The 14886-nt window shown below is 49.3% G+C and overlaps 1 protein-coding gene across 5 annotated transcripts in view; it reads right to left on the bottom strand.

Moving 5' to 3' along the window:
* Positions 1 to 14886, bottom strand: part of LOC128322502 (tyrosine-protein phosphatase non-receptor type substrate 1-like) — a 114491-nt gene that overhangs the window by 19214 nt on the left and 80391 nt on the right. For 4 of the 5 annotated variants that reach the window (XM_053243859.1, XM_053243863.1, XM_053243860.1 and 1 more), the window contains 4 exons: positions 11869 to 12219; positions 8472 to 8570; positions 6276 to 6297; positions 4589 to 4628 (listed from right to left, as the gene is read on the bottom strand). In XM_053243859.1, coding sequence (XP_053099834.1) covers positions 4589 to 4628; positions 6276 to 6297; positions 8472 to 8570; positions 11869 to 12219 — 512 coding nt within the window. The remainder of the gene's footprint in view (positions 1 to 4588; positions 4629 to 6275; positions 6298 to 8471; positions 8571 to 11868; positions 12220 to 14886) is intronic. The other variant, XM_053243861.1, reaches the window with a different exon arrangement.

The following is a 14886-nucleotide window of genomic DNA, read 5'->3' as shown; positions in this document are numbered from 1 at the left end:
ACCGGACCGGAAGGCCACATGCTTCCTTCACCCCATACTTGTTATCTTCCCAGCATCCAATGGCACATGGCTTCTGTAACACTGAATCATGGAGTGATAGTTGGAAGGGAGCTTGGAGGGCTTCTAGTCAAAACCTCCTGCTCAGTGTGGGAAACTGCTACAGCATCTCTGACAGCCATTTAATCTTGGCTTGAAAAATCTCCAGTGATGGAGAGTCCACCCCTGAGCAGGGCAGACTGTTCCACAGCTCTTACACTTAGGGAATTCCTCCGGATGTCTAGCCTGAATCTGGTTCTCTGTAATTTCTACCCACTAGTTCTAATCCCGCCCACAGGAGCAACAGAGAGCAGCCCTTTAGATATTTGGAGACAGCCAGGGGCATAGTGAGACCCCCGGGGGCCAGGGGACAAAATCTGTAGAGCCCCCCCGCCCTTCGTGCCCACGTCCCAGCGCCCTAAGCCATGCCCCCTGCGTCTGATGTCAGACGCGAGGGGAGGGACAACCAACATCTCCCTGCCACCTCTCCTAATTCCTCCTCGGCACTGCTGCTGCCACTGCCCTTGCCTCTTCTTATCTTGGCCTCCCCTCTGGGATGTGGGGGTGAGCCGAGTGGGGCAGGCCAACCCCCTCTCCGGCTGGCCTGCACAGTTCGAATATGGACGTCACATGCCCATGATGTCACAGGCCTGCAACATCCATAGTAGAACTGCACAGGCACACAGTTTGGTCAGAGAGGCAGGCAGGCCAGAGAGGCCCACCGCTGCCACTGCCATGGGGGTTGGCCTGCCCCGCTCGGCTCACCCCCCACCCCTGGAGGCCAAGATAAGAAGCGGTGGGGCAGGGGCGGTGGCAGGGCACGACAGGGCGGCGGTGGGGCAGGGCGTGGCGGGGTGGTCTGCTTGGAGGCCGTCAGACCCTCTTGGCCCAGGGAAATTTGTCCCTGCTTGTCCAATGGACGCTACATCCATGGAAGAAGCTATCAGGTCTCCCTTCTTCTCATCTCCAGGCGAAACATACTCAGCAGTCATTTTGATCATGCACACTGATGGGCCTTGTTATTATTCCTGGAGAAAGAGAAGCCTTCTTCAGACAGAGAAAAGGTGCTCTATGCGAGCAAGCATCTCAAATCGGGCCAGCAGTCCCACCCCGGCCCTGTCAGCCATCTCTCTCAGCACCTCACTCATGGTTAGAGCCGCATTTGTCTGAAGAGGGGGGTGCCACCTCTGTGATGGTAGGTGCTTCCGTGACTGGGTAACTGACAGCGTTGCAGCAGGACTTCTAGCGCCATTTCGGACACGCCACTCGTGCAGAGCGCCTTTTGTGCAATGTCTGGTTAGGGCTAGAGAGGTCCAGAAGACAAAATCGCAGTTCAGCCATCTCCTTAGCAAGCTAGTTTTCCAAGTGCAGGGACTTTCCCCTGCCTCAAGAGGGCAGCACTGAGAAACAGTAGTAGCGGCTTGTCCTAACGGCCCATGGGGGGCGGCAGAGGCGGCACAGCTGACTCTGCTTCGTGGCAGCCCCTGGGGTTGATTCTCTCTCCCCCGCTGCACCCAAGAGCCATGCTCTTGGGTTAAGACGCTAAGAAAACGTCTTCTTCGCCATGAGCCTCACCGCCTGCTAAGGTCATCTGAGGAGGTTTGTCTGTGGTTGTTGCCAACTGATTTGGTGGCTACTCGGGGATGGGCCTTCTCCGTTGCTGCCCCTGGACTTTGCAATGTGCTCCCTGTTGAAATAAGAGCCTCCCCATCCCTGGCAATTTTTTAAAAGGGGCTGAAGACACATTGATTCACCCAGGCTTTTAATTAGATTTATAGTTTTAGTATGTTTAATGTTGGGTTTTAAATGTTTTTTTAATGTTCTAAATAATGTTAATTGGAAACTGCCCAGAGATGCAAGTTCTGGTTGGTATTTTAAGCAAACAAACAAATAAATAAATGCTGCCTGCAGGTTGGTCATCTGTCAGGCAGAGCTGCTCTGCTTCCCAGCAGCAACTCGGGTTGCTCCTCTCTCCCCTGGCTGAGAGCCACGCTGCCTGCAGGCTCGCCACGCCATGGATGAAGCTGTGTGGTTAACCGCACAGCTCTACCTGACACATGGTCAGCCTGCTAAAAGCATGGGAGAGAGAGGAGCCACCCAGGGGCTGCCGGGAAGCAGAAGCAGCTGCGCCAACTTTGGCACCCCCACCCACCCCTACCCCCGGCTCGTTCGGTCTAGCCTCTACTGCTGAAACATGCCACCCCCTCCACATCTGCAGGCTGAAGTCACACATTTTTAACCACGTGATCCATTGTTTGTGCAAAACTGGCCCCAAGGAAAAGAAAAGAAAGCCCACTGGAGATAGTGGTATGAATTCGGAACAATTTCCCAAACACAAAGCTGTGGGATCACCACACTCTGCTCTTGGCAGCAGAGACAAAACTGCACATCACTCCCGCATTGTCCCCAGGGGATGACATCTTCTCCATTCTGGGACAGCTGCGTAGAGACGTGAGGAGCTCAGAAGGTTGTAAGACGACAGCCACACACAGGGTGGAGGGAGCTTGGTTTGCTCAGCAAAAATCACACAATTGCACCACACAAAAGAGAACCTCTAAAAATAAAACTGCACTAGGCAGCTGTGCAGCTGTGTCTTTTCATAAGCAAGCGACATTTTGTGATTATTTTGTGAGGGAGAGAAACAATTTTGTTGTTGTTGCAGCCAGCAGTCTTATCTAAAGGGCAAACCCTCTTCCAGCCTCCTCTCCGCATTTCTTACAATTGCAAGAAAAAGGCTCAATCATGATCAATGCATGTTTCTAGCCCTTATTGTTAGAGGAAAATGTCTGAAGGCTTTAGTGCAGCTTTTCAGAAGTCTGGGATGCAAATGAGGGAGCACTTAATACAGCTATAGTTTGTAAAAGGAAAAGACGGCATGTGCCCAGACGGCCCTCCTGGCCTGGCCTCACATCGGGAAACATGATGTGAGTCACAATCCACCAGGAAGTTCTCCTGTGGAAGCCCACTGAAGTCAAAAGTGCTCATGTACAGGGGTCAAGAAACAATGGCTCAGTTCACCAGCCAGACAAAATATTTTGCTCGTCAGATGGTTCCTTGAGCTATGTTGGTTCATTTCTCGTCAGGACTTTTTCTGCTTGCCAGACATCATTTTTCACTTGTTACGGACAAGTAGACTAGGAGATTTCCTGAGCCCTGGTCATGAACATGTGAGATGAAGCTGCCTAAATGGAGACAATCCACTGGTTTACCTCTAGCCAAATTCTACAGGCACAGTCATCCCTGCACAGTGAAGGGGCGCAGCTCAGACTGGATGTTGCCATCATAAGTCCAGAACTCTAAATGCTAATGAAATCCAAACCATTTGTCATGGGTAATGAGGAGCAAGTTATCATTAGGGGAAGCTTGTCATCTATGCTGGTTCTTTTCATTAAAAGCTCATCACGGGTTCCTCAAAGCTTACCAGGGATCACTAGGGATGTGCGGACCGGTCCGGCAGTTCAGCCCGGAGGTTCGGGATCGACCCGGCCAGCGGGGGTAAGGGGAACCCTCCCCCCGCCGCGGCATACAGGAAGCCCCCTGAAGGGGCTAAAGGTACTTTAAATTTATTTTAATTTTTTTTAAAAAAATAAAAATAAATAAAATTTGCGAACGTGTCCGGACCTGGAACGGGAGTGGGGGGGTTCAATGGGGGCCGGACCGGACTTGGCCAATCTGGTTTGAGTCCATTGTGGACTCGAACTGAACTGGGCCAGCCGTTTCCCTGCACACCCTTAGGGATCACTTAAGGAATCCAAAGGTTCTATAGCACAGAGGTTGAATCACCGAATGAATAAGTCACTTGAGATGAGCCTTGGCTCAGTGGCAGAGCACCCGCTTTGCATAGAGAAGGCCCCAGATTCGATCTCTGTTGTTTTTAGCGAAAAGGATCTCAAGTGCCAAGAAAGACCACCATTGGAGACTTTGGAGAGTTTCTGCCAGCCAGGGTAGACAAAACTGGGCTATAAAGAACACTGGTCTGACTCAGGAGGAGGCAGCTTCCTGTGTGTCTAATTTGTTTTAAAAAACCAAACATATCTCCATTGGCACGACAACATGCGCCATTGTCTTGGGTGAGCAGAGCGTGGAGAGGCATAAGGTCATCTATAAACGGAGACTGACCACTGGGGGACCGAAGATTGCAAGAAATGGATTATGGTGAATCTCTCCCCACCCCCCACTCCCACATATGTATTATTATTATTATTTATTCTATTTCTATACTGCCCTTCCAAAATGGCGCAGGGCGGTTTACACAGAGAAATAATAAATAAATAAGATGGCTCCCTGTCCCTAAAGGACTCACATTCTAAAGAGAAACATAAGATAGACACCAGCAACAGTCACTGGAGTTACTGTCCTGGGGGTGGATAGGGCCATTTACTCTCCCCCCTGCTAAATAAAGAGAATCACCTCATTAAAATGTGCCTCTTTGCCAAGTTAGCAGGGGATTATTGACTCAATGATGCAAGGGGAATCCACAAAGTAACAAGCCCTTGCAATCTGTTCATTCGCACTGCTACTCATCATGCCAAAGAAACTTAGTAGAGCATACCTGACTTGTTCCTCCAGAAATCTTCTCAGACTCATGTAGCCTAAAGGGGAAAATAAAAGAAAAAGAAAAAAACATACCACCACACATCAATGGCGAGTAAAAGAAAACGGAATGCCATGGTCTCCTAAAAAATGTCGGCACTGCTTGCTTGTTAGGCTGTGCTGAGGCCTCTGGGCTCCACAACAAGGGGAACGTAGGAGGACAAGAAGTCACCCTTGTGACTCAGCTGTGTTTCCCTTCCCAAGAGGATTCCTTCCAAGCCATCTGGGAACCACCCAGAGCCATTTGGATGGGGCGGTATATAAATGAAACAAACAAACAAACAAATAGAAATATGGGCTTCAGATCCCACCATGCTGGGATCTGCATACAGGAAGGTGCAAAGGAGGACCAAACAGTTAGTGTCCAGATCAGCTGCACCTAGAGATCATGCACTTGGAGAAAGAGGAATGCTGAAGGCTGCTTTCTAGGTTGCAATGGGTTAAGTGAGGGGTCTTCAGAGGATGATGATGATGGGCTACAAATCCCATCATCCCCAGACATTGTGGTTGGGGGATGAAGGGAGTTGTAGTCCAAGAACATCTGGGGATCCAAGCTTGAGAACCCCTGGGTTAAGTTATAAAAGTGTTTCTGCAAAAGTGACCTCAGTGGAGAATCTGTAGGGAATGGGAGAGATCTATGCATGAGCTAAAAGCTGACCCTTTGGATGTCCCCTTCCTCCATGATCAAAGGAACTACTTGTTACCCTTCTGTGGGAGTAGAGCTGTGCAGCTCTGTCTTTTTAAATTCTGCCCTGATCCTCTCATTTTAGATCCATTTATGCTATAGGATGTTGGACTTAGACTGGAGAGAGAGGTTTAAACCTGGACTCATCATGAAGATGACCAAGTTCATCTGGGCCAGCTAATCTTTCTTAGTCTAAATCTACCTTACAGGGTTGTTGTGAGGGGAAAACTGGGGTGGCTCGAGGGAAGAAATAATGTCCACTAACTACCCTAATCTCCTTGCCGGGAGAACAGGATAAAAGTTTAATAGCTGAGTATATATATCTATAAAGTGGTGAAAGTTTATAACAGGAACCAATCAGTCAAATTCTCCATTGAGAACTTTAATCATGTATTTAAAAGCAAAATTGCAAATCTTTGGGGATGAACTTTTCTGGTGCTCCAAAAGACACTCTTGCCTACAGCTTTACTAAACACTTTTCGGTCTCCACCTGGTCACATCAATGTCTTCAGTACCTGCTGGTTTGGAACACACTGTGCTCATTTCTTGGTCCTGCCAGTGTCACAAGCTGTGTTTAGCATCACTGCTGAAGAACAGCAGCTGACTGTGAAATGAGACCATAGCCCTGTCAACTTCAGTTGTCTCGAAAAAATCACCAATTAAAACTAGCACACCTGAATGGGTCAGAAGAGCACAATTCCCCCGCCTGTGTGTTCTTGTGTTCCTAGGACTCTTGTCTGATTTCCACCCCCTCCTCCAACTTAAACAGATGTGTGCAATAGCACCTCATACACCCCAATACATCTGCTGCAGTTTGATCAAAAATGGGGAGGAACCTGGAATGGGAAACAGATTGAGTTATTGCTAGATGAAATTAGAAGGCATAATTAACAAGATATCCAAGCCCTAGCCACTGCACCAGACTGCCTCTTTAGTCATCAAAGCAGCAGTTTAGACTTACCTTACAGATGTGGAGTCTTTTCCTGCAGAGAAAGGGGGAAAATTAGTTGGAATATTAGTTTCTCTGGACTTCTAGCAACTCGTATGGTGCTACATAGTCTGCTGATAACTGGGATTGGTGGAGTGGTGGGGAGGAGAGAGAACGGTGTTTCTAGAGCAGGGATTCTCAATGTTAGGTCCCCAGATGTTATTGGACTTCAACTCCCATAATCCCCAGCCAGAGGCCACTGGGACTGGGAATTATGGGAGTTGAAGTTCAATAAGATCTGGGGACCCAACGTTGAGAATCCCTGTTCTAGAGGATGCCTTTCAGACATATTGCAGGTCCCCTGAAGAGATAGCCCTTATATCCCTCCCTTGCCCCCAAACCAGGCATCTATGAACCCACTTGGTAGTGGCGAGTGCTGTCAGCACAATTTCTGAGAAGGTAGGAAAAAAGCAAGAATCATTTTTGAGTAGGAGGAAAGGGCTCCTACTATTTATTACCAATTCCATCTCCTAGTACAGAAGACCCACTTTTCTCCTAAGTTCTTTGTCAGTGTGCCAGAAAACGGTCAGAGGGAAGAGAGGGGATTGGTGGTGGCCACAAATTAAGGGTGGGGTGGACCTAATGGTGCAGCTGGGAAATGGCTTGACTAGCAAGCCAGAGGTTGCCTGTTTGAATCCCACTGGTGTGTTTCCCAGACTATGGGAAACACCTATATCAGACAGAAGAGATATAGGAAGATGCTGAAAGGCATCGCCTCATACTGTGCAGGAGATGGCAATGGTCAACACCTCCTGTGTTCTACCAAAGACAACCACATGGTTCTGTGGTCGCCAGGAGTCGACACCGACATGATGGCACACTTTACTTTACAAAATAATGGATGCTGGTGAGCCAAGCCTACAGGTACATTTGTGGATCCCTGCCAAAGACTCTGGTGTCAACAGGCCAGCAGTTTTCCTGCAGTACCAGAAACAGCCTCAGGTGTTTCCAATGTGGTGTTGGACTACAACATCATCTACTGCCACAATGATTTTCAGCCAAACTGGGGGACCCAGGTTTGAGAACTGATTTATGTGAAATAAAGCTGTGTGATAAGATGCTCTTTAGTAGATGCCATGGTGTCAATAAATCAAGACAATTTGATCCCAATACCCCAGACATTGGGGAAAATAAAATTTCCATTATGGAAATTTTATGGAAAATGGCCCCTTCCATTTTCCAGACACTTGTGAGAGTTTAAAAACAGATTACATGCCATCACTGTCAGATTCCAGTTTTTATCCAAAACCAGTTGAATGACGACTACTACGACTACAGCCACTATGAGTATTTATGTACCACTTTTCAACAAAAGTTAGAAAAGTAAGTAAATAATAAAAAAGGTGGTTCCCTGTCCCCAAAGGATTCACAATCTAAAAAGAAACACAAGACAGACACCAGTAACACCTTCCTGAGCAGTGGGGCTCTGGACCGGCCCTGCCCACCCAGGCTGGCCATTGAGGCATCCCAGGCAGAAAGCGCAATAGAAGGCAGTTTGGGCTGGGATGTTGCCTGGCTAAGAGTCATCTCCCAGCTCTGTTGATTCCCTGACACCACCCTGCCCGTGCTCAGTCCTGGCACTCTGCAACCGTGCAAGTCATGGAACCAGTGTGTAGTGGACGGTACTGGTGCCCAAGTCATGGTGCCAGCACATTCATGACTTTGCAGGTCCCTGTAACACTGGCAGGGTGAGTGTGGGAGGGGCAGCAGCGCTGATGACAATCATCCTTTTTGATCTGCAATGCAATGCCCTCACCACTGCATCGCGGGATGGCCATTGTAGTTAAAGGAAAATGGCGGACACCAGTGTAGCTGCCACAGAGTATTCTGAGCTCCCACCACTACTGCTACCAAAGTAAGCCGCCTCAAGGGTCTGGGGGAGGCTGACCTTGTCAGTGGTCTGGAGTGCTTCGCCGTGGTCAGCTGCCATCTTTTTGCCAGGGCCTCAGGGGCTGGCCACGGGCCCTTTGATGGCTCTGGGACCTCGGCCAGTGCCTGAGTTGGCCAACCCCTGACACAGACTCTGGTAGTGGCCCCACTTGGAGGCACCAGTGCGCATGCACACAACATACACACACCATACCATTCGTTCCTGTCTGTGATCATTTTGGGCCTGCCGTGTGCTTGAACTGGACCTCAGTATGACTGCACAATAAAATGGCTGCTTACCTTTGCTCTGCCTTGCTTTGATGAGGTAGATGACAGCAATCACCAGCACAACCAGGAGCGCACAAACCAGCGCCACTACAATGATGATCGTCTTCTCCTCTGCAAAGAGATCCACTGCGTTACAGGTTGGGGAAAAGAAGAAGGTCCCACCTACTAGCAGACAAGCACCACCAGGACCACAGTGGGGACTGACCATCACTCAAGCTTTGCATGCAGGGGGTTCTAAGTTTGATCCTTGGCATGCCAAGGTAAAGTAGCTGGGCTGAGAAAGACCTCTGGCCAAGACTTGGTTGCCAGTGGAAGTAGACAGCAATAATGGGCCAACGTCCCAACTCTGCTACATATGTTCATCCCTTCAAAGAATCTTGAGCATATGCGATTTGTTGAATATCATAACATAGGAACATAGTCTTTCCCAGGTGTACTTGGAGATGCTGCCAGGGATTGAACCTGGGGACTTCTGCACACAAGCAGATGCTCTACTATTGGGCTACAGCCCCCATCCAGTGAGGGGAATATCTTACAGCAGACAGTACTCACATATGTAGTCACCCATCCAAATGCAAACCAAGGTAAGCCCCGCTTAGCAAAGGGGACAATGCATGCTTGCTACTGCTTGACAGGCTATCCACCCCTAGTCTTCCAGCAGGGATAGGTAGAGATCAGGGTACTGGTTTTGCAAGAGGTCTACCACTTCACAATTAACGGGGTTCATTAAACCAGATTAAACACTTCACCGTTAAAAGGGATCATTACTAATGTCCAAAAAGATGGGGTTTTTTTGGGTGGCACAGGCACCGCCCTATGAATGGGAGGGGATGGGGCCATAGCTCAGTGGAAGAGCATCTGCTTTGCATGCAGAAGATCCCTGGAGCAGTTCCCGGCAGCATCTCCAAGCAGACCTGGGAAAGATTCCTGCCTGAAACGTTGGAGAGCCACTGCCAGCCAGTGTAGACCAGGGGTTCTCAACATTGGGTCCCCAGATGTTTTTGGACTTCAACTCCCATAATCCCCAGCTCCTGTTGGGGATTATGGGAGCTGAAGTTCAATAACGCCTGGGGACCCAACGTTGAGAATCCCTGGTGTAGACAATACAGAGCTAGACGGACCAAGGGTCCAACCATTGGCTTCTAATATACCAATGGCCAAAGGTGGTGGCAGTCATGTGTTCCATGGGCATGGCAACGTCGGAGGTGTTCTCCCTGACAGTCAGCCATCTATGGGCAGCTTCAGACACTGCACTGATGGTGGGGGCTGGCGGGGGGAACAGGAAGCACGAGAACCTTATTCTTCCTTTCCCTTATGTCTCAGGCCTAGTTGTGGTGTCTGGACTTCACTACTGATCTGGAAGGAGGAGAGTTGGTTTTGTGGTAGAAAGCAGGAATTGTCCCCTCTGCTAAGCAGGGTCCACCCTGGCTTTCATTTGAAAGGGAGACTACATTAAAATTTAATTTTAATGTGCTTTTATCTATGACTGTAAGATATTCCCCTGAGGGGATGGAGCCGCTCTAGGAAGAGCACATGCATGCAGAAGGTTCCCTCCCTGGCAGCATCTCCAAGGCAGGGCTGAGAAAGACTCCTGTCTGCAGCCTTAGAGAAGCTGCTGCCAAGAAGAGTAGGTATAAGGCCGCTTCCTGGGTTTCTACTTGAGGTGGCAGTTGAGGGCTCCCAAGGATGAATGTCCTTGCATACAAAAAATGTCCTGTAGGCAGACAAATAGAAGTCAGGGAGAAGAGTTCTAGTTCAGTTGAGGTATTGAGGTTTAGGGAAGAATCTCTCTGCACAACCTTGGAGTTTTCCCACTTGCCCCACATCATCATGGAATGCTCCAACAGAGGTGGGATGCTGGGTGGGGAATGTTTATGGGGGTGGCCAAGATTCTGCTTTGGTCCAAACTATGGCGAGGGGTTGTAGGTGAAATTGGATGTTAAATTATTTAACACACCTTCCCTCTTTTGCATTTGCCTTCCCTCTTTTGCATTTCGGGGGTGGGGTGGCGATTGGGTAAGCAAAACACATCTGCACTCTGCTTGGCTCCTCCTGACCAGGGGCTGCCATTTTTCACTTCCAGAATACCATTGGAATGATGCTATATCACAACATAACACATCCAGAGGCATTCTGAGAAACTAAAATGGTGGTCACCAGCCTGTAGAAGTATTAGGGGTTGCACATCCCTGAAAACAGCCCAAACACTCCCTACATTTTCACTGCCTCCAAATGGGACAGTGAATATTGGGGGATGGGAGAGCATTTCACCTCCGCTCTAGTTTATAAGAGCCACCTAATGGCGCAGCAGGAAAATGACTTGACTAGCAAGCCAGAGGTTGCTGGTTCGAATCCCTGCTGGTATGTTTCCCAGACTATGGGAAACACCTATATCGGGCAGCAGCAATATAGGAAGATACTGAAAGGCATCGTCTCATACTGTGCGGGAGATGGCAATGGTCAATCCCTCCTGTGTTCTACCAAAGACAACCACAGGGCTCTGTGGCCGCCAGGAGTCAACACTGACTCAATGGCACACTTTACCTTAACCTAGTTTATATTTAATGGCTGGACATCCCAAACTGCAAGTTACAGCTGGGTTGCTGTTCCACAGAGCAGTGGAACCACATGGATTGTTCCCATGGCATGGAAAATGCCCATGCTATCACCAGCCGTTCCTTGTAAAGGCATGACAATTCTCTGGGGCTATTCATGTACTGGTCTGTGACTGTAACAATAAATGACTGACTGATCGGGGCTATTCATGTGGGGAGTCACGGTGAACCACAGGAAAATGGCTTCCATGCAGAGGCAGTTTTAAGCAGCTTCTACGGCAGGGCTGCACAACTTTGGCCCTCCTGCAGATGTTGAACTACAACTCCCATCATCCATTGTCCCATCTGATCATTGTAACTGTGGCTGGGGATCACGGGAGTCAAGAACAGCTTGGAGGGCTGAAGTTGTGCGGCCCTGTCCTACATAGTGAGCTTCCAGTGGGGAAGTCCTTTCACATAGGACAGGGGTTGTCAACCTCAGGTCCCCAGATGCTGTGGGACTGCAGCTCCCTTCATGGCCTTGGCCATTGTGGCTGGGGACAATGAGAGCTGTAGTCAACAGCATCTGGGGACCCTGACTTGAGAACCCTGACATAGAAGATGAAGGCTCAGCTCACACCATCAAATTGGGGTGCACGGAATGAAGCTTTAGTGAATCCAGGTGGTGTCGGGTTTGGGTTTAACTAAGGGCAGCCAGGCGACACCGCAGTCCCGACACGTTGGAACGATTCAAAAGGCCACTAACTCTCACACACTTTCCCAATGTGAGCTGACCAATCCCCCCTGCCAAAGGTCAGCCTGGATGGAGAGAGAAAGGACAAAACAAACCCTAGGTTATGGTTGAGCAAACCCACCTTTACCTGGCACAAATGGATCGCCGTCTTTTGGAGGCTGCACCCCGATTTTCAGTTCAAGGCTTCCATTAACTGGAGGCTGGGAATCATGCTCGACCCGGCAGGTGAACTCCGTCATGTTCTTCTCCTCAGTTGCATTCACCTCCAAGGAACTCTTGAGGGAGAACAACCCATTCGAATCCTGGGTCACGGGGTCGGTCTTCCCTTGACCAGTCTCTTTGCCGTTCTCCAACCAGACCAAGGTTGCATCACTGGGGTAAAATCTTTCTGCTTTGCAAGTGATCATCACTAATGCATTCAGCTGGATGGGAGGAGGGGGGCTGGTTGTTTCCACTTGCACCGTGGGGGGAACTGAGAAAACAAAGCCAAACAGATCAGCATCAAGTCCTTGATTTCCATTAGGGGAAATCTTTGCTGGGCTCCATGCAGGCTGCAATTACTCCATAAACAAATATCCTTTTATTATTTTCTTCTTCACCAATCAAAGGGTATGGCCAGATCTTGCTCCGAGCAGCAGGCCAGCCAAGCTCATCAAGATACCTTTTATTCTCGTAACGTTCTGTTAATAGATTTTTTTGTGAGTTTGCTCCATCATAACCTTTGCAACATTTGGGTCTATGCGGAGATTGGTGTATTTTCTGGAAAGGAAAGCAAAGGAAGGCTAACATCCTGTTGTGAGCTCTGAGGTGGGACAACATCCAGCAGGTGCCGTTCTGCTTGTTGTTGCAACACTGTGATGGGAGAGGCTGCACCTGTGGAATGCTTGCCTTCCTTGAAGTTCTTTTAAAGAAGCAGGAGTTCTGTCCGAGCGCAGGCCTCCTTGAGTGACAACTCCCTCAGAAGCAGCACACAACGCCCAGGCTTCTGGCCTGGGCCCTGGACAGCAGCCCTGTCCGAGTCGCTGGCTTGCCATTTCCAAGAGATACATGCCCCTGGAAAGCGACTTGGGAAGCAGTGCTGGCGACACACCAGGGGAGGCTTCGGAAGGGGCTGTTCACTCGGAGGCTTCCTTTCCGTTTCTGCCAGCCAATTCCTTCACCTTGTGGGGCCAGATCTCCCCGACCAAGCTGCTTGTGGAGCGGGGAGCAGGATGATGCCATCCCTGGAACCCTCTGCCTCGCCCTCCATGCTGAAGCAGCTGGCCAGCGCTGGCACCAACGGCTGGCATGATCTATAGATCAGGACTGCACAACTCTGGCCCACCAGCTGTTTTTGGAACAACTCCCATCATCCCCAGCCACAGTGGCCAAGGGTCAGGGACGATGGGAGTTGTAGTCCAAGATTGGTGGGAGGGCCAAAGTTGTGCAGCCCTGATCTATAAAGTCATGCCCACAAAGCTCTCGGATTGGCATGATATTTGCATACTGCCCCAAACTCACTTCTCTGGGTGGTTTACAACACCACAATAAAACAAATATTAAAATATGAAAACCATTTAAAACCATAAATCCTGTTAAAATGCCTGGGTGAATAAATGTGTCTTTATGGGCTTTTCAAAAGTTGTCAGAGATGGGGAGTCTCTTATTTCAGCAGGGAGCTCATTTCAAAGTCCAGGGACAGCAGCAGAGAAGGCCCATCCCTGCGCAGCCACCAGATGAGCTGCTGGCAACTGCAGATGAACCTCTCCGGATGATCTCAATGGGCAGTGGGGTTCATGGCGAAGAAGTCATTCTCTCAAATGCCCAGGGCCTAAACTGTTTAGGGCTTTATAGGTTATAACCAGCACTTTGTATTTTGCCTGGAAACCTATTGTAGCCAGTATACTTCTTTTAATCCAGGAGTAAAATGGTCTCTCCGAGATGACCCAGAGACCTGCCTGCCTGCCACATTTTGCACCAGTTGCAGCTTCCAGACTACGTACAAAGGCAGCCCCGCATAGAGCACATTGCAGGAGTCACGTCTGGAGGTGACCAGTATATGTACCACTGTTTTGATGTTGTTCATCTTAAGCAATGGATGCAGCTGGCGTATTGACCTAAGCTGATAGAAAGCACCTCTGGTCACTGCCACAACCTGAGACACCAGAGAGAAGTCTGGATCCAGAAACACTCCCAGACTGAGCACCTGTTCCTTCTGGGGGAATGTAATCCCATCCAGAGCTGGCAGATCAAAATTGTCTCCCAGGTTCCTGCACAATAAGCCGTCTTATTTGGATTCAGTCTCAGTTTGTTATCCCTCATCCAGCCCATAACCACCTCCAGGTAGGCTTTTCCTGAAGACTCTGGCATGGAGAAATAGATTTGGGTGCCATCAGCATATAGAAAACACCCCGCACCAAATCTCCTGATGATCTCTCCCAGTGGTTTCATGTCAATGTTAAAGTGCATTAGAGACAATATGGAGCCCTGGGGAATGCCCAGGGCTCATTTAACAGTGAGCACTGGATACAATCTCACTTTCAAAGACCGTAGGTGACAGCCTGACTAAATTTACTAGAGGACATCCCATTGACATTTAGTACTCCTTTAGAGTAACTCCTGAGAGTACTGTTGAGTAATTTAATCAGGTTATCAAACAGTGGGCTGCTTCTCACAATCAAATCCAAGGAGAAGGAAGAGGAGGTGCAGCTGAGATTCTGGAGCTCGGCACACTCCCAATCATTGAATGGGTGGACCATGAACATGACAGACGAAGGACCAGGAAGTGATCTTGTGCTACAAGCGATCTCAGTTGGGCAGCATGGGCAGATGACATCAGTGATCTAGGATCTGATGTAGGGTGGAGCCACCCAACCAAGTCTTTTGTGCACACAATCACTTCCAGGTCCTCTGCCTGACATCTTCATGGCCCACACGTCCACAACTCCAGAATCTCAGCTGGACAGGGTGGGGTAGAAGGGGCATTGCCTGCCCCTTCCAAATGGGCTCCCCAGCCAACCAACCAAAGGAGGACCACCTGGTGACTAGAGTGTGTGTTTGACTGTAACAGTTCATCTGGTTCTAAGTGACTCGCAGTTCCAAATAGAAAAGGGCCATCGCTGCATAGTGCAAACCCAGAGGAAGCCTTTAGGCCAGGGGT

This window comes from Hemicordylus capensis, chromosome 4 (assembly GCF_027244095.1).
Source record: "Hemicordylus capensis ecotype Gifberg chromosome 4, rHemCap1.1.pri, whole genome shotgun sequence".
Taxonomy (NCBI): Eukaryota; Metazoa; Chordata; class Lepidosauria; order Squamata; family Cordylidae; genus Hemicordylus; species Hemicordylus capensis.
This window is presented reverse-complemented; position numbering and strand designations above follow the sequence as displayed.